Here is a 19,475-nt window from a genome sequence, read left to right as displayed (position 1 = left end):
CAAAATGAAGCACCTGTTAAATACACAATACACTATTGCATGTTAAGTGTATGTGAACTATTAATGCAGCTTTTAAAAACTGATGAGCTTGAAGTCGTCCCCCCGCCAACATACCCTTAAATACAGCACAAGAACTGTTTAGTCAGCTTTGCTCCTAGGGGAATAATTGCACATTAATGGACATGGAATGCAAACAATTTAGGGACTGTTTTGAAAACTGTTTTAACAACTGAATTTCCAGATCACCTTTATATCATAAAATACACGTTCCTTATCACAAGTTTCCAGCACTTACATTTGCTAATATGAAAAGCTTAACCTACTTACAGAAATAAAAAGTTACAATGTGGATTTTTATTCATACTTCATATTACAGAAAGTATTTGAGAAAGGTTTGGGGTACAGAATTTTGGATACTGCTCTGAATTTGGTAAAGGTTTTATTCTTTCTCCGACTCAAACTTTGGCTAAGTAGGAGATATGGGCTTCAAAGTAAGTTAAAAAAAAACTTTATTATGCCACCATTTCAAAGCATATTACACAGGTTTTGTTCTTCAAAATACCTTGGGAACTGTAAAAAAACCAAAAACTGAACGAAGAACTTTGGACAATAGAAACCCTTCTGCAAAGCTCAGACTAAAACACATGCAGAAGACATACTGTTCTCAAAACATAACTTTGAACAAAGCACAAACTACACAAATATGCAGAATGAAACAGCATTTTAAAACTTCACCAAAAGTAGTCTCCATAAAAGGTGTAAAAGTCACCTATTCACTAGGCACTATTAGACTTGAACAAAAGTAACAAAATATTGTCCACAAGATTGCAATCTCAATGCACTGTCTGTAGCTACAAAGTTCTTTGTTTCACACTTCAATAGCGACCTGCAAGTAAAGAGATTGAGAGCTCCATTAGAAACCTGGGTGGGTTCCATTTCTGTATACTAAGTCTACATACACTGTTAATTCAAAAGCTGGACGCTTGGGGACAGCAGGAAAAAAAACAGTTCAATGATCACGAGTACTTCCCCATGTAAATTAAATGGCTTGGATCCAGACTTGCTCCTCGGGGAGTGGCAAGGTTCTTTCTGTTCAGGCAAGGGTGTCTGGTATGGTGGTTCCTATTGGTGGGACATGAGGCGATTTCTACCAATTCCCACACGTCATCCATGCCACCTTCCATTTTGTTCAGGAAAGTTCAAGGCTATGGGTTTTTTGGGGGGGAGGGGCTTCAGGAGGAATTGACAAGTGTTGCCTCCTCCCTTATGTAGCTAAAGCACTCTGTTTGCAGAATACTACTCAAAGAATCCAAGCTTACATATTTTTTATTTTTAATGGAAGTATTAGTTAAGTTTAGAAAAACTTAACTGCACAATACTAATATATTTAACTTGTAACTTACGAGGTGAATAGGATCGAGAACGGGAGCGAGATCTGTAGCCCCCCCTGCTGTAATAGGGAGATGGAGATCTTCGCCTGCAGAGAATATAGCAATGATGATGGTTTAAGTTTACTTACACTACAGATGTTCATACACAACTTGTTCTAGTTTTGTCACCCGTACCCTTTGTATTTCATGCACATTAAGTATACCAACTAGATACCAGAACATGGACTTTACTGTGTTATACATTTGTTTTACAGTCCAACACTTACACAAGAAAAAACTGCATTAAAAAAGTTAGAAACTAGAATATTCCGGTGCTCCCTTTCTAGTAAGAAATCTGCTTGTTCTTATGTCAAATATTAAAGCCATTGCAAATGCAGTCGGGATATTCAGATCATCCTTAATTAGCATGCCAATGAGACATACTGGTGAATGAACATGGAAACATTAAGACTGATCTATGCAATAGGGTTGTTGTTGTGTTTTTTTTGCAAAAGCATCTCCATATGAGATAACTGTTTGTTTATATAATTAATTTTATACTATCATAGAGCATATCAAGATGGGATACATGTCTAAAATGAACGAAATTTTTAAAAATACAAATAACCATTGAAGGTGCTGGTTAGTCATAGTAAAAATCAAGCAGCTACAAAGGCTTGTTGGCACAGAAATGTCTTAAGAGACTTGTTATTGGAGTAAATTATCTGATTAAAGTTAAGTCACTGTCATTTTTGAAGTTAATTTAAATCAGACAATATAGGGCATGCTACTACTATGGACCAGAAAAAAAAAATCAAAATGAATGCAAGATCAATCTCTATCTTTATCTGAAGTTAGATTTTGACTTCTGGACTCAAATGTTCTGTGGCACACTTTCCCACTGAAGTCTTCCCAATGATTAGGCTTCCTCACTGATAATTCCTTAGTACAAACAATACTTTTCTAAGTGTAAATCTTGACTACACTGAATGCTTATAAAAGGTGGGTGTTTCCAGAAGCTGTGCTGCTTAGAAAATATTAACTTCCACAGCATCAACCTGCTTTATTGGTTTTGGAGGTACCATTTCAGCAGGTTTTCTAAACATTGCTCAAGCAGGTCATTTCAGCAATATTTGTGTGTTTTTAAAAAATAAAAAGGCATTAAATCTTTTTGTAGCATACCTGTACATCTGATCCCTGTCTTGGGCACCTCGCCACCCTCCTCCTCCTCCGCCACCACCTCCTCCGCCACCACCTCCACCTCTGCAAAGACAAAAGCAGAACCATTTTTTGCACTTTTATTTACTGAATTTCACAAATGATATATGGGATTATTGGTCAAGTCACGTCTTACATGAAATACTTAAATGCAGCAAACATGTCAAAAAGATTCAAATGTCACATCAGTACTCCACATCAGTATTACAGCTGCAGTAAATTTTCAATCTTGAAAATTGTTCCAGTCAGTCATTTCCTGGTACTGGAGTACAAGTATGATGGAGAAATGTATTCACCAGTGCTTTTAAACCCATATCTGGATATGGATGCCAACAGGATTTTGAAAGCAACAAGGACCGAAATAGACTGACATCGTTGGAAGTCACAATTACAGATCAGAATAAAACTTCATACTTTAAAGCAGGGATGGGAAACATGTGACCCTCCAGATGTTGCTGGAATCTGATCGCCATTGTCCTTGACCATGGCCATGATGGCTGGGGCTGACAGGAGTTGGGATCCATCATCACTGGAAGGGGGCAGCTTTCCCATCCCTGTTCTAAAGGATTCATGCAATCTCATAAAGTAATAATTGGCAAAAAGTAGACTTACCTGTATGATCTGCTATAATAGTCACGGTCATCATAGCCTCCTCTCTCAAAACCTCTGTCATAGTAATCTCTCCGTCGGGAACTTCCACTGTAAGGAAACACACCATATATAGGTATACAACGCAGGAAGTAAATACTGGGTGAAGCATCTAAGTAAATAGCATAATCTAGTAGGAAAGCAAAGGAGAGTGCATGCAAAGCATTTTTCACTGGTGTGACATATGCCATCTGATCCCCTTCATCCATCTATTTCCAGATGCTCTATATGAGACAGGGGAGAAAGAGACCCTGCTTTGACAGGAATCCACGCTGGCTGCACCATAGCACTTTTAGACACCACACCACCCAAGTGCCCACCAAGAGCCATTTGTTTTAGTTCTAGGATTTTTTTGGCTGGTTGGGCATCTTGCTTTTTTAACTGTGGCTTATTTCCATTTGTGGTAGGGTGTAGGTGTTTTGCTTTGGGGGGTTTCTAAGCATCACCAGTTTTTCTTCTGTGAAATGGGTATTTTATGATGCCCACGACAGTCCAAATGTGCCAATGGCCCAAGAAGACTGGGGACCCCTGCTTAGATTATAAGTCTCAGGGCAGGGACTATTGTTTTTAAACTTTTGTGAATAACCTTGCAAGTGTTAAGAGACAACAACAAACTAACATGCCTTCCAAATTTCTGGAAGTTATACAACTAGTCTAAATCCCACTCTTTAGTGAAGAAATCAGATTCATATTTTAACTGCACAGATTTTAAATTCCCACATGCTAATATATAACACAAATGAAATACAGGTGATACTCTAATATTAGTTTGAAATCCTGGTTTTCAGTATTAAAAATAAAGTTAACTCTGATTATTTCTAGATTAAATATAGTTATAACAACTTACTAAGTAGGTCTGCCCATATAAATTCCAGGAGTAGGCGTGTGAGGCCTTTTTGTTATTGAGAAATCAACTCTGATCCTTCTTCCGTCAAGTTCCATTCCATTAGCACGTTCTTTTGCCTATAGGAGTTGAATTTTTTTTAATTGTAGAATAAAGCTGTTCTGAATTCAATTTAATTCACATCAAAAACAAGTTAGGAACAAACTTACTTGCATGGCTGGAAAGGTATTTTACCAGGTACCCTTCTTTATTTACTGCACTAGGAAAAACTAGTCATGTTTACATCTATTTTGAAACTATTCTAAATACATACCACACTGCACTGCGGTTTTAGCTATGACCAGAGTTGGTTACATAAAATAGATGCACTGTTCACAGAAGCAGGGCCCTTGTTGTTTCCCAGTCACTGCTCACATACATTTTAAAAGAGATGAGCAGCAAATGGGACATACATGCACTCTGGGCATATCTTGGGCACAGGATGTCACTACGCATGGATAGTATGCCTACTTACATGCATGGCACGCAAATATAATGAGTGAAATTTCTGTTTACTGTTTCAGATAATCTGGAAGAGGACAAATCACAACCTAAACAGCAGGTCTCAGACTCCATCTACATGAACTTTTGAAATGCCCATGATTTGGGTACAATGGTTTTCCACCTTTGCTCATGCAAGAAATGTAAACTGGTAAAGCTGAGGTTCCACCAAGCAGTCCATGGAGCAGAACTATGTGGAATGCAGAATACTGCATCTGGAAATCTCAACTCTTTTCTTACCAAAACTGCATTAGTAAGAACACTTATGCAGAAAACCCCCACCAAATCACAAACCAGCCTACTCTGATTTTCATGAGTATATTAAGTTTTTCTGGTGTATACAGGGGAAGGTCTGGTGAAGAGTAGTGACTGGGACTGTGAGCTGAAATGCCTCCTGTTCAAATCTTATTTGTGTCATATATACATATATACAACAATCAAGCAATGAGAATTGGCCTTCTTTATGGGGTTGCTTTAAGAATTACTACTAAGAATGAATGTTCATGAAGACAGCTGAACATCTGAAATGTGTTACATAAATCCTAAGGACAAAAATCTATATAAATGAAGGACACCCAAGAAGACAACCCAAGAACTGCATTCCATCTGGCCTGTAGGAAGAGAAGCCCTGATATATAGTGACCATTTCTAGGCAAGGTGCTATTTCACTTGGGTTTATGACAGCCCTGTTAATAACAGCAGCAGTAGTACCGGAGAGTTTGAAAGGAACCACCAAGCAACTAGTTAATTTTTTGAACACCCTTCCTTGTGGAGGGTTCTCTCAGCCTCCTCTCTTCTCCCCTCTACTTGGGAGTCCTCTGGGCAGCTGCAGCTGCTGCCCTTGGGTCTCTGAGCTGACCCCCCACCCCAAAGAGAGGTGGCTCCTCACACTGCCCCAGAGGGGCCTGGGAATCACCCCCTGGGGCACCATTCAGCTGGGAGCTGGTGGCCAGAGCTGCTGCAACAAACAGCTGTGCAAGCCTTTGGGAAGCAGAGATGCGAGGTGAAGGGAGGGAAGGCAAGAGGAACAGAGGCCAATGCTGCCTGCAAAACCCCTGACCATCATTCAAGGCACCCCAGTGGTGCCACGCCACACTGGTTGAAAACCACTTTCTTAGCCTAACCAGGGTTGAAGCGATGATAAAATACAAAGGAAAACATGTATGCTGTCCTAAGCTGCTAGAAGGGAGGACAGGATACAAATAAAAATAAGACATAACGCAAAGAGGCACATGGCTTGCATGACCATAAAAAAATGAGCTATCAACTCAAAACTGTATAGTTACAGCAACTAATTAGGATCCACCCTTGTTCAGGAAATGCACGGTTTGCAAAAGTAGGTACCTTAAATCACTTTCTTGATTCAAAACCTACCAACATTGGGAAATGTTAAAAACTTTATTAGCATGGGCTTTATTAGTATGAAATATTTTAGAGGAAAGACACTCACTTACCTCCTTAGCATCATCAACACTTTCAAAGTACACAAAGGCAAATCCTCTAGAACGTCGGGACTGCTGGTCATATACAATAGAAACATCAGCAATTGGGCCATATTTGGAGAATACCTCTCTCAGGTCCCTTTCTGTTGTGTACAAGCTTAATCCAAACACACCAAGACAACAGTTTGGGTCGGGATTTGCCTGTTTTTTTTAAAAAAAGAAGGAGTTTTCATAAGAATTCAAGATGTCCCCCAAAATTGTTTAAATGCTTTGGGATACAATATAAAAATGTTATTCCAGTAAATTCAAAAAGCTCTAACAGGCCTAAGGGCTACCCTGCTGGGTAGGATTCCACTGTCCTTCATTTTCTTTTCTCATGAGAGAAGAGAAGGTAGAAAAAAGGAAATCAAAATGTTGTCAAGTTCCAGGCAGTCTTATACAGCGGTACCTTGGTTTTTGAACGCCTCCGTAGTCGAACGTTTCAGAACTCGAACACTGAAAATCCGGAAGTAAATGCCTCAGTTTTTGAACATGCCGCAACAGGAAACACAGCTTCTGTTTTGAGTTTTCTGTATTGAGGCTTCCGCTTTTCAAATGTTTCGGAACTTGAACCGTCTTCTGGAATGGATTACGTTTGAAAACCAAGGTACCACTGTACTTCATATCTGGCTGATGCACTCAAAGTCTCATTCATATACAGGTTCACTTAGAGAGCATAAACAAAAACGGGGGGGGGGGGAGGGAACAAGCTATGAATTCTCATGTACGACAACCCTTTAGCCTCTGTACAGTGTCTTCCATGGCTTTCTGGTTTTGGTCAAGGAGCATTTCTGGGTTTAATATCTCATTTTCCTAAAATAATGTAAATCTCTCATTACATGTAGCCGTGTTGGTCTGCCATAGTCGAAACCAAATAAAAAAATTCCTTCCAGTAGCACCTTAGAAACCAACTAAGTTTGTAATTGCTATGAGCTTTCGTGTGCATGCACACTTCTTCAGATACACTGAAACAGAAGTCACTTTATATATAGTGAGAGGGTGGGGAGGGGTATTACTCAGAAGGGTGGTGGGAATGGGTGATTGGCTGATAGGTGTGCTAAACCTGTTGAGGACTGAAGAAGTGTGCATGCACACGAAAGCTCATACCAAGAACTAACTTAGTTGGTCTTTAAGGTGCTACTGGAGGGAATTTTTTTTATTTTGACTATGGCAGACCAACACGGCTACCTATCTGTAACTGTTGAGGACTGTTAACAACTGCAATTGATCTTACTGGAAAAAGCAAGGGGTGAGACTGGAAAGAGAAGTTGCTGAATTGCAACTTATTACCAAACATAAAACCATGGAGAGACCTGGTCTGAATAGAGACATTGGATTCTTATCTCATTATACATGATAAAGCTATTTTTAGCCATCTCACCCATTGCTTTTTCCTGTAAGACCAATTGCAGTCGTTAACAGTTTTTCTAGAACATGTAATCCATTTAGTAAAAGTTGCTATGAGAAGAATCCAATTAACACCTTCTAATTGCACTCTGGGGCTTCTAAGACCATCCTCCCCAATGCAATCTTTCGTGTCCCCTGAGGAGCTGCTGGAGAATGTTAGGGGACTGAAGTTTACCCTAATGTGTAAATTTCAAGAGCTCTCTCAAAGGAAGCACTTTCTGCTACCTCTAAAGAAAGCCCTGCAAAATGCAATACAACACATTGGAACTACCGTATTTTTCGCTCTATAAGACGCACCAGACCACAAGGCGCACCTAGTTTTTGGAGGGGGGAAACAAGAAAAAAAATATTCTGAATCTCAGAAGCCAGAACAGCAAGAGGGATTGCTAGGCAGTGAAAGCAGCAATCCCTCTTGCTGTTCTGGCTTCTGGGATAGCTGCGCAGCCTGCATTCGCTCCATAAGACGCACACACATTTCCCCTTACTTTTTAGGAGGGAAAAAGTGAGTCTTATAGAGCAAAAAATACGGTAATTATGTAACCATCATTTTACCTGCGCTGAATTATAAATATCAACCCAGCCATTAAGTCATAACTAACTAATCTAGACAAAATACACCATTCTTAGGGGGAAGTACCAATTTCTGCACAATGAAACAAAATAAATTAGAATAAAGCTTAGCTTAAAGGTTTCTCAAGCAGTAGAATAATAATCTTAAATATACAAGTTCAGGTTTAACCATGCACAAATATTAATACAAATGCAGTCCATGCCCACAGTAAAATCCACCAAACATTTTAAATACCATTTGTGAGACATATTATAAATCAACTTAAAACTTTTACATGATTTCTGGGTAATTTGAAAACTTTAGAACCTCCAAAGACACACACAGCTGAATTATCTCTGGTCAACTGCTGCCATCCCAGCCTTACTCTGTTGCCAACATGACGCCGCCGAGTAGACATAGGAGAATGGCTGTGACTGTGTCGGCGACGATAGTCGCGGCTGTAAGATCTGCTTCTTGACCTCCTATGGGATCGAGAACGTGAACGTGACCTTGTATAATGTCTGCGAGAACTCCTCCTTGATCTGGATCTGTAAATATGAAAACTAAGATTATGCTGAACTACAGGTGTCAAAGATGAAACTTGCATAGCATACAGAAGTTTCTAAGTCTACTGTATTTTTAGTCTTAATAACTGCCAGTCTGGGGTACAACTAATCAATGCGGCCTGCACTAAACATCGGACAGTCAATGGTAAGAAGGGATTTTAATAATCAGAACACTAAAACCCAAACCCTGTCCTTTGTTGTGACCATCAAGTTTCTGATGAAGGTGAGCTGTGGAACAGGGCCTGTGCTGAAGACCTTAATGCACAGGCAGTGAAGTTTAGAGTAAAAATACAGAGCTATAGACGACTATCAGATTATTTAAATCAAAATGTTGGTATGTACATTGAGTCTCAGCCTGTTTGATTTCAGCCATGCAGTGATTGTGTCAAACCCTGCTTTCATTATATACAGATTCTCAGTAGCCAAACCAAAATTTCCCGAGAGAATATCTATCTGAGCAAATTCCATTAGAATAGATATACAAAGCTTAACTGGAAGTTTGCAAGCGAATAGAAACAGGTTTCCAAAAGTGCTTCATCTGGGTGTCAGAAATACTTTTTGAAATACCGGTTATTCAACTAATGCCAGGGAAAGATTCCACATGAAGAAGTATCAATACAAGAATATGACACTTAGTAGATACCCAATGTAGTCTTAAATAGCAGGGTAAAAGAATGGCTAATAGGCTCGGCCAATGCCATGCCCCTACAATACAGCCATATGCTTGCTGAGACTATTGCTGAAAGAGGCCGCTTTCCACAGAAAGCTTTACAACAACTCCTTGCTGCAATGGCGTCTTCAGGCTAGACAAGGCTACAACTTAATAATCTAGTCTATAATTGCACCACACACAAAATCCACATCAACTTACAGTCGTCTCCAAAACTTTTCTTATAGATAAAAAACAGCAAGGTTTTTAGACACACCAACCTCTTCCTCCAGACAGGCTTACCGAGATTCAGATCTTGATCTAGACTTTGATCTAGATCGCCTTGAACCTTCCTTGGACCTAGATCTAGCAGGTGAGTTTCTTGGAGACTTGCCGGAACCGTGAGCGCTTCCGCTTCTGGAAGCGGAACGGGACTCCTGCGTGTAGAAAAAAAATAGTTTAGTTTAATTTGAATGCTACTTCTCCAGTACTTTATTCTAAACAAGCTCTGGTAAAAGGTATGAAAAACATTAATGATCTGTGTCTCCATTATGTGTCCGGGCAGTTGCCATTAGAACTGCCTAGATTTATGGGTATTTTGCACCTGTTAAGCACTTATTTTTTTAAAACCTGCATGTTTTTTCTATTAAACAAATAATGCATGCATGTTTAGCAAAATATACAGGGACACATAAACAGACTAGTAATTACTTAGCGTAGTGCTTTCAGATTCCAGATTACTTCTTATCTTAACTTCATTTTTATTTCTTTTCTTCATTCTTCCGTTTCAAATTCTGACTTCTTTCATCTTCCCCACTTCACACAAATTGCTCAATATTCTATAAGTGGGACTTCTGGTCTGATAATTAGCATGCATTCACTTTCTTTTTTTTCAAATTTCAGCTTCACTTATTCCTGAGCTTCAAATAATTCTCATTTATAAAACTTGTCAAATGGCGACTTCCGCATTTTCCTTCTTCAACATTAACCTTAATAAAAAAAGAACAGGATGAAGAATATTTAAAACTCCAGGATAGATATCTAGTGCCAAGACTGAAACTAGAAAAAATGCTATGTGTTTGCACTATTTTAACTAGATATGCAGTTCTAGTATGACTTTCTTTTTCAAATGATGGCAATTCAATGGAAAATGATTGACCAGCTATGAATCTGCTAGTTATTCCTACTTCAAAATTAACGTGTAACCACTGAAATGATCTTAGACTGCAACACCAAAACTCCATGAACTCCATGTGCCATTCCTCACATAAACATTAAGAAATTAGTAGTATGTCCCAAACTCAATTTACAAACCTCTGCTTAAGTTTGGTGTTATTATTTTAAAAAGCATATAGAACTATTGAAAAGCCATACCAACCAGGTTTCAAAAAAATAATTTAAGACACTTCATTCATTAACAAGCCTATATTTGCAAGTTATAGTAACTAGACTGTACCCTAACCTCTACAACAATGAAGAAATGGAGAATTCTATCTTGTTACAATGACAACTCTAGTTTATGCTAATGTTTTATTAACCTTTGAACTTTGCACAACTGAAAACACTTCTGCACTTACTAGAATGTTTCTGTGCTCACAGATTCTATTTCTTAAGGAATTCTGAGAGCTTCCATGTTAACAGTAGGGATGAACTGTCTTAGTAGTAAAAGGATACTATCCAATCAAGTAGTTCTATTAGCTGAATGACGTCTGGTTGCGAACTGAACTTCCCCTCCCTCTCCTTTCCCACCTCCAGATCTGTTCTGAGTCCCCACCTCCACCATATGAAGCAGATTTGGGAAGAGCGTAGGGTGGTAGTGGTGTGAGTAGAAAGAAGTTCAGTTGCACAAATTGAAATCCTCGGGCTAATGGAGCTACTTAATTGGATACCACTTAAATATTATTATTTTCTTTCTACATATGACAATGGCCCCCAAATCCTAAAACATATGGATTGATGATATAGTAGTAAGATTTTACTGACAAAACCACTGATGAACATACTAGATGCACATGTACCATCAAAGGAAGTCTAAGGAAAATTAAAACAATGCATTATCATAATATGCAATTAGATGGTGTATTTTAACAACCTCTAAATCAATTCTTAAAATAGCATAAACTATAAGAACACATTATGGACTTCCTCTGAAACGAAATGTGTTGGGATGGGGACAGACCACAACCTTGTCTTCAGGTAACTATTTTCATGACATAGGCTGGACACTTAAGCAAGTAATTTTGCTTAATGTTCTTCAATGTATATGGACACAAGAAAACAGAAATCCTCAAGTTTCACATTGCTGTCCTAAGGAAATCTACACTCTGTGCAATAGCTATTGGATTGTTTGAGTAGAGATTGTTACCATCATGCAGAATATGCAGTCTCAAAAATTTAATTAGTAGAAATGCTTGTTCAGAAAATATAAAAGCTGAATACTTGATTTGAAATCATATTGATTAAAGCAATCTATGCTTTTCTATTTAATGGGAAATCTATTCTGCTACAAATTGGCTACTCAAATAAAGAATCTGAGTTCACTACAGAAAGTATAATGGGTTGATAAGCAACTAACATTCCCTATATCTAGAAGTCAAGCATCATGACCTTTGGAGGTTTCTAGCCAGTGACATTATTATAGGAACAACTCCAAAGAAAATGAAAGATGATTTTAAATTAAGTGATTCCTACAACTCTAAACAGTATGATTTAAACAAAAAAGCAAAACATATAAAATGAAATATAATAATTTATTTGTATCCCACCCATCTGACTGGGTTGACACAGCACTCTGGGGGGCTTCCAACAGAATGTAAAAAATCCAAACAACAAAATACTACCAGCCACTCATTATAACAACACTATTATCATTAATACAATTTCCTTTTAAGATACTATGCACATATTCTCCTGTTCAAACACCACTGAAAATTGTTAGGGAAGCACAGGAATGCCAAGATATGCTGTAGCAAGAAAATGGTTCCTAGATGCAGCATTTCTGCAAGATGGGAGCTATTTTCCCACTGCATAGATTTGTATTTTGCAAGAATGGATGTGGAATGCCAACTTTCTCTATTCCCTACATTGCTCTGATGATTTAAGTGAGCCCACAGAACTACCCTTTCTGATTGGAAAATTTAACGGGCAAATCCCTCAATTTCTTTTCTTTTCTAGTCCTCTTGCCTGGAGAACATAGGGTGAACTAGTTTTATGGCAGAATGGCACATAAGGCATATTCTGGAAAACATCAACTTACATGTCAAAGCACACACTACTTAGTTGACATTCAGTTTATGCATAAATATTTCTTATGTCAGCAATCGTCTTATTAAATTGCAAGCTCTTCCTTATCCTTCATCAGGTAATGGCTCAATCACCCAATTCTTAGCCAAACCTTTCTTCCTGTAATTCTTGAAAGGTGAACTGAAACTATGATTCCTCCACAACACCCCCCCCATTCATACAGATCAAGGCATCAACTTCAAAGCATTAATCACTCAGGCAGATGTGCAACTTCTTGCACAACATTCCTTCTGTGCCATCTCAAGTTACTCAATCTTGTGTATTTACAAATCCAATCCAGTGGCTAAATCATTTACTGTATCTTCACCATATGAACAACTCCTATACAGTCATACCTTGGTTGTCAAACACCTTGGTACTCGTCCGTTTTGGCTCCTGAACACAGCAAACCTGGAAGTGAGTATTCTGGTTTGCAAACATTCTTTGGAAGCCAAACGTCTGACGTGGCTTCCAATTGAGTGCAGGAAGCTCCTGCAGCAATCAGAAGCTGCGCCATGGGTTTTGAACATTTTCGGAAGTCGAATGGATTCCGTTCAACAACCAAGGTACAACTGTACTCCATTCTTACTTCCCATGTTCCTGCTGCCACTTACACACTCCCTTCCCACAGTAATCTCTAGCCTGAGGTGATGGTAATTGAATTACCAGCAGTTTGGTAAAAGCGCAGTTCTTCCTTTTCTGCTACTCCAAGGAGTAGAAACTGCCACACAGTGAAGTCTTGGTCATGATCAGGGATAGGCAACCTAAGGCCCGTGGGCTGGATGCAGCCCAATCGCCTTCTCAATCCGGCCCACGGACGGTCCGGGAATCAGCGTGTTTTTACAGGAGTAGAATGTGTGCTTTTATTTAAAATGCATCTCTGGGTTCTTTGTGGGGCATAGGAATTCGTTCATTTCCCACCCCAAAATATAGTCCATCCCACCACATGGTCTGAGAGATGGTGGACTTGCCTACAGCTGGTAAAGGCTGCTGACCCCTGGTCATGATGGTTCCTAGGCCTTTAACTAGAAATGCAGCATGTGAAGTTGTTTGCCTCTGCTATAGACTTGGTTTTAGGAACAATGTATTCAGATCTAGAACCATTCAAATTTCCAGGAAAGTAACATCATTTTAACAATGAGTGTGATATTGCTACCATGTGGCCCAAATTGAAATATCACCACTCAGCAGCAGCAACATTTGACTTGTTTCAAGCTAAATGTTCTTTAGAATGTGCCTCTTCTGTGAAGCTCATTCTCTTTCTGATGTAATCATACCCACAATACTCTGAATGTAATCTTTACTTTCCAAGTTCCCCCGTCACTGTATTTATTTTGAATAAAAAGCAAAAATCTATTTGCAGTCATTTTTGCTCTATGTTTCAATCATCTGAAAGATTCAAAATAAAAAAATTCCTTCCAGTAGCACCTTAAAGACCAACTAAGTTAGTTCTTGGTATGAGCTTTCGTGTGCATGCACACTTCTTCAGATACAGCCGCTTCAGATTGAGCCGCTTGAAAGATTCAGTCTAACCAAGGAAAATAATGGTCTGCACATCTGCTCTGGTGACCATACATTAGGCTGATCAAGTGGAACACCCTTACTTTCTCCCTCCCAGAATGGCCAAATGTTCTTTAAGATTATAATCATGGTTTGTTTTTGTTTTTTACATCAGAGCTTGCTCGGGTTGATGCAAATGCACAGTGCCACACTAAAAGAAAAGCTTGCACATTTGAAATATTTACTTGTGCCAATGTTCAACAGAGAAGGCTGGCACACTAATTTACAGTTGACCAACAATCATGGCATGTGGTATTTGATACTACAGGGCTGAATGGCAGCTATAATGAATTAACCAAGTGACAATTCACAGCCTTGTCCCACCCAACACCTGCATTATCATTCAAGTCTCTCAAAACCAAAACAACATAGATACAAAGCCAACTAGACTTTACATTCAGTATTTGATGGGGTCCAATCTAAACTGAACTGTAGTTTAAGGGAAATTAATCAGCAGGAAAAAGATGTGCATGCTACTGCAAGCCAGTTCCAGTGCCTATAGCCAAGTGATAAATGTAATTTGTAATGTTTGCCACATGCACACACAAATAGTTTTTGTTGTTGATGTATCCCTAAAAATGTAACATGGAAACAGTACCACTCCTTGAGCAATACTCTCTCTTCTTGCTGACCTCACCATCTCCATCTCAACATGGGAGGTAACCACTTTGTTAGAGGGAATTTATAGCTCACACAAGCATAAGTGCATCAGAAATGGGAAGCAAACAAACTAGAAAGGTTTCCTCTCCTTAAGCCATTCCTTCCTAGCTCTGTTGTTTTTGTGCATACATGAACATGCATACTCTGAAGCTCAACAGGAAGGGAAAGTGCCCAAATGAGGAGAAAGTTCTCCTGGTTCATGTCCCTTTCTGTTCAGCATCCCAATTAGATTTAAAAAAGCTGTTTGGGGATAAAATGGGAATAACAAGTATGTGTAGAAATTGGGGTACACTACACATTTTGACATTAGGGACGCGGGTGGCGCTGTGGGTAAAACCTCAGCGCCTAGGACTTGCCGATCGCATGGTCGGCGGTTCGAATCCCCGCGGCGGGGTGTGCTCCCGTCGTTCGGTCCCAGCCCCTGCCAACCTAGCAGTTAGAAAACACCCCTGGGTGCAAGTAGATAAATAGGGATCGCTTACCAGCGGGAAGGTAAACGGCGTTCCGTGTGCTGCGCTGGCTTGCCAGATGCAGCTTGTCACGCTGGCCCCTGGCCTATAGAGTGAGATGAGCGCACAACCCTAGAGTCTGGCAAGACTGGCCCGTATGGGCAGGGGTACCTTTACCTTTAACACATTTTGAGGATTCCCTAACCCAAACCTCAGTGATTCAGCTAGAACTTAAGCTAGCATACATGTGACTTCCAGGCACTCACCCATCCAGGCACTGGCCAGACCCCAACCTGCAAGGTGGGAGCCTCATATGCCTTCCACCCATACCAGTCTTGAGAAATACATAGAATCTCTTTATGATCAGAGTTAACAAATTATCATAACTTTACCTTCAGCAATTTACCAGCTGACTAGCTCCCATCTGAAAGAGTCTCAATCAATTCATGCAATGCCCAATAACACGACTAAATTGCACACTCGTTTACAGTTAGCAGCTGTTTGTGCAAGATTAATATGGCAAAAGAGACTAGACATTTGAACTGGAAGTATACTTGGACATTTTACTTCTTTCATAGCATTTGTGGGTTCACTTCTCCCCCCCCTCATCACTTGGTCATTCCCTCTAAGCAAAAAAGTGACTTTTTACAATGCAGCTTTCAACAGAAGCCAACACACAAAACAATCCAATCCACCAAGCCTGAGGAGGTGTGGATGGAGCAGTGGTATCCCTTTAGCCAGTACTGCCTGTGGGAGAACATCACAGCAAGGGATGTCCTACTGCATCTGCCCAAAGGTGGTAATCAGAACAATCCTCAAAGGTAATCAGCACAAGGTAATCCTCCTTCCTCAAAAAAAGTTGGGTGTTTTGGAGCCAAGCATCACATAATTCACTGGATGATGGGACTGCAACAGACCTGACTTGCGCCCATTTGCTGTAATACTGGAAGTTGGCATAACAAAGAGGCAACCCCACCTCCTTTCTGCTTGAATGGTGAAGCTGTGGCTCCCACCACGGAAGCCAGGGGTCTAAAATGCCTCCTTGGTCTACAGTCAAGAGAACCTGTAAAGTTGGTCTGTATAAGCGACAGACATCACTATATCATACATTATCACTTGATACACAGACTCAAAAGTATTTTCTTGCGTAAGCTTTTATGCCTCTGCATGAAATTCAGCAATATCATTCCAGGACTGGGGTCTTTATTACTGCTTATAACACACATAACCTAAAGAGCACAGTGCAACTTGAAATGCAGATTCCAGCACTTTGACCAATTAGCTCAATGAAACCTAATGCTTCACTTATTCTAAAGTTCCCGTTCAAAAAAGTACCCTCCCTTAAGCATTTAGGGTACCCAAGTTAGCCTGTTGAATTAGAAAAGTTCTTTTGCACTTCATTATGGCATAAGGTTTTGTGGACTTCATGAAAGCTCAAACCACAAAAAAATGTTTTCATTCGTTAAGATACCCTAAGGTTTTGGCCGGTTTATTTTAAATAAAGTACACTGGAAGCTATTCGATAGCCAGAAATTTGTTCCACGTGAAATGCTGCGACCGTTAAGCTCAACGTAGAAGCGTCACGGGAACGATCCCTTTGCCATCCAGGCCAATCGAGACTGGTGCAGCTATCCTCTCCGCACGCCCGGGAGCACGTTAGCAAGGCTGCGGAAAGGGCCGGACTCTTTCCCGCGTTAGCCTCTTTCTGGGTTGAAGCATCGCCGGGGCCAGAGCCCTGCCATTTTCTCTCCCTCTCTAGAGGGAGCCGCAGCCGAGGCGACGAAGGCGCTTTTCGCATCCCCGCTCCTCTTAAGTCCTGCGCGGCCATTTTGTCCCCGCGGCGGCGCGCTCATTCGGGTCACCAGCCCCAAGATGGCGCCGGGAGCGGGGCTCGCCGCGGAGCGCTACGTCAGAGCGCAACCGCTTCGCAGGAAACGGCGGGCCATTTTCTCGCGCCAAACCGACACGCAGCGCGATAAAGTGGCGGGGGGGGGGGCGGAAGGGAGAGAAGCAGCGGGTGCCCTTAAGCCGCTTCTCGCCTCCTCATTCCCCGCCCCGCGTGTACCTTCATCCCAAAGGCAGTTTTTTTCGCGCCCGGCCCGGAGGAGACGGGGAGTGGGGGGGAGGGGGAGGGGGAGGAACGAACTAAAAACAAGGCCCGGCTCCGTCTCTCCACCAAGCGGGCCGCCTATGCTGCGCTCCCAGGCTCTGCGTATTACCCGCTCGCCGTAGTTCTGCTCCCCGCTGTCGCTCATCCTCCCGCCTCGCAGCGCTGGACGCCGACCGCGGTTGCTACAGCCAAACCGTCCGTTCGCGAGCCTTCTCCGCAGAGGAAGTGACGACGCCACAGAAGCCCCGCCTCCGCGCGAGAGCGAGCGCCCGCCGTCTCGCTCCGAGCTTCCGGCGCTAGGAGGAGGGCGGGGGAGAAGCGAGGCTGCCCCGCGATATTTGGTGGCGCTCGGCGCAAGTGATCGCCCTGCCGAGTAGCTGTGACCGCGCGCGTATCGTCTGTGTGCTCGCGCGGAGGGGTTGGGGGTCGTCTCCCCTGTGTTTTACTTTGCAGTCACCGTTGTTTTGAGTTTCAATACCATTTTGTAAACTCGTGGCCTTGGTCTTTGCTATTGTGAACACTCTTGCTCGCCACCCCAGTCTTGAGAGTTGCGGGATTCCAGGGTTCCAGTAGTAGATAGGTAGCCGTGTTGGTCTGCCATAGTCAAAATAAAAAAATTCCTTCCAGTAGCACCTTAAAGACCAACTAAGTTAGTTCTTGGTATGAGCTTTCGTGTGCATGCACACTTCTTCAGATACACTGAAACAGAAGTTGCCAGATCCTTCTATATAGTGAGAAGGTGGGGAGGGGTTCCAGGGGTTCGGTTTCCTTGTCTTATAAGAATTTCAAGGTCTCAAATATAGAATACTCATAAATGCACACATATCTAAATATATGAGCCATGTGTCTGAAATAGTATGGGAGAGCAATCCTGAAACCATTTTGACTCTCCCAATGATCTCAAATATTCCTCTGCGGTAAGGGAGGCAAATGGAGAAAGCCTTCCCATTGTCTTTTTGCTTGCAAATCCTGTCTTAAGGGCGTATTTGTGTATGAATAGGGTGAGCCTGTTCAGATCCTAATAATATTAAACATCACAAAAGAATGGCCAGACTACCCAGGTAATGCAACCAGTGACCATTATTAGGTATCCTGGCAGGCAGGATTTTTGCTGTGGATCGCCTCCTGTGATGTACGTATGATGTTTTTGGGGGCGGTCTTGGACTACAGAGTAAGCAACAGTTCCTTTAATAAAGATCAGGCTTATTAGCCGCTTTGCTTCTAAATATACTATGGTTGGCCTCTGTTGTTTTCTCCTACCGATAGGACTCTATATGGACTCTATACGGAAAAACCCATAAGGGAAAGGGAGCAGTTTTTCTTATAACACTTGGAATGAGGGATAGAGGAGAGAGTGGTACCTTTAGGAGATACGATTTACTTACAGGCAGTGCTTTTTTCAGGGGATGACAACGCAGGGGTATGCATACCCCTAAAAATTTTGTGAATCTTTGTACTTTTGTCTATTTACTGTATTTATTTTTCCTGATTTGAACTATAAAATGATGATTTTCTTGAGTCAAAATGAGAGTACCCCTAAACATTTTTAAAGAAAAAAAGCACTGCTTACAGATATACAGTGTGTGTGTGTGTGTGTGTGTGTGTGTGTGCGCGCACACACACACACACATATATACATACAACCTGAGCCTATGATGGAGGGGCTCTCAGCATCAACATTTCAAGGGGGTCTTGCTTCTACCATAGTCACAGCCTTGGAATCCAAAGAAATCAAGCATGGGTCTTACTCTCTGGCTTCTGCCTGCTTCTAGCCCAGGTGACAGGCACACAAGCTCTGGTCTTTGTCTTTCTCACTACCAGTCAGGTGAGGGAGGGCCCCCCTACTCGCTTGTCCTCTGACCCAAAGCCACTTCCTTTGTTACACTAAGGACACTACTTAGGACCATAAACTCACAGCAATACTTTGGTATCCTGGATAACACCTGTCAGAAACCAAGATCCAACCTTCAAACAAATCATGTTGAACTGGGTTATAAAAAGTAATTGAATGGCAAAAATAGGACATTCATTTATTCATTGATCCATCTTTCATCAATAGAACTTGGGGCTCTGAAGGTTCCCATATAGGCACTGAGGAGACTCACATGTGCTTCGCTTCATTAAGGTTGTTGCATAATGTC

The 19,475-nt window shown here is 41.2% G+C and overlaps 1 protein-coding gene and 1 long non-coding RNA gene across 5 annotated transcripts; both read right to left on the bottom strand.

The window, feature by feature from the left end:
* Positions 1–339: 339 nt before the first annotated feature.
* TRA2B (transformer 2 beta homolog) lies at positions 340–17,603 on the bottom strand. 4 transcript variants are annotated; one of them, XM_081192723.1, is made up of 10 exons: positions 17,444–17,597; positions 10,028–10,262; positions 9,577–9,710; positions 8,354–8,606; positions 6,075–6,263; positions 4,084–4,199; positions 3,201–3,287; positions 2,553–2,633; positions 1,404–1,477; positions 340–886 (listed from the first exon to the last, which is right to left on the bottom strand). In XM_081192723.1, the coding sequence occupies exons 2-10, from the start codon at positions 10,049–10,051 to the stop codon at positions 876–878; spliced, it is 969 nt and encodes a 322-aa protein (XP_081048849.1). In that variant the 5' UTR covers positions 10,052–10,262; positions 17,444–17,597; the 3' UTR covers positions 340–875. The 4 variants fall into 4 exon arrangements, with proteins under 4 accessions (XP_081048849.1, XP_081048848.1, XP_081048850.1 ...); XM_081192722.1 differs by lacking the exon at positions 10,028–10,262 and having other exon boundaries at positions 17,444–17,603; XM_081192724.1 differs by lacking the exon at positions 10,028–10,262 and having other exon boundaries at positions 8,402–8,606; positions 17,444–17,602.
* Positions 12,354–15,073, bottom strand: LOC308586309. The gene is made up of 2 exons (XR_014007787.1): positions 14,070–15,073; positions 12,354–13,944 (listed from the first exon to the last, which is right to left on the bottom strand). It is a non-coding gene; the product is annotated as an uncharacterized lncRNA (long non-coding RNA).
* Positions 17,604–19,475: the final 1,872 nt, after the last annotated feature.

This window comes from Podarcis bocagei, assembly GCF_964188305.1.
Source record: "Podarcis bocagei genome assembly, chromosome: 4".
Classification (NCBI taxonomy): Eukaryota; Metazoa; Chordata; class Lepidosauria; order Squamata; family Lacertidae; genus Podarcis; species Podarcis bocagei.
This window is presented reverse-complemented; position numbering and strand designations above follow the sequence as displayed.

Bases quoted from the DNA above. Each gene is read 5' to 3' on its own strand.
- TRA2B (XM_081192722.1), bottom strand. From the start codon at position 17,479: ATGAGCGACAGCGGGGAGCAGAACTACGGCGAGCGG. The intron at 4,200-6,074 runs GTAAGTGAGTGT...CAACTCCTATAG, and splicing joins GTGTTGATGATGCTAAGGAG to GCAAAAGAACGTGCTAATGG. The intron at 3,288-4,083 runs GTAAGTTGTTAT...GTTTCCTTACAG, and splicing joins TATATGGGCAGACCTACTTA to TGGAAGTTCCCGACGGAGAG.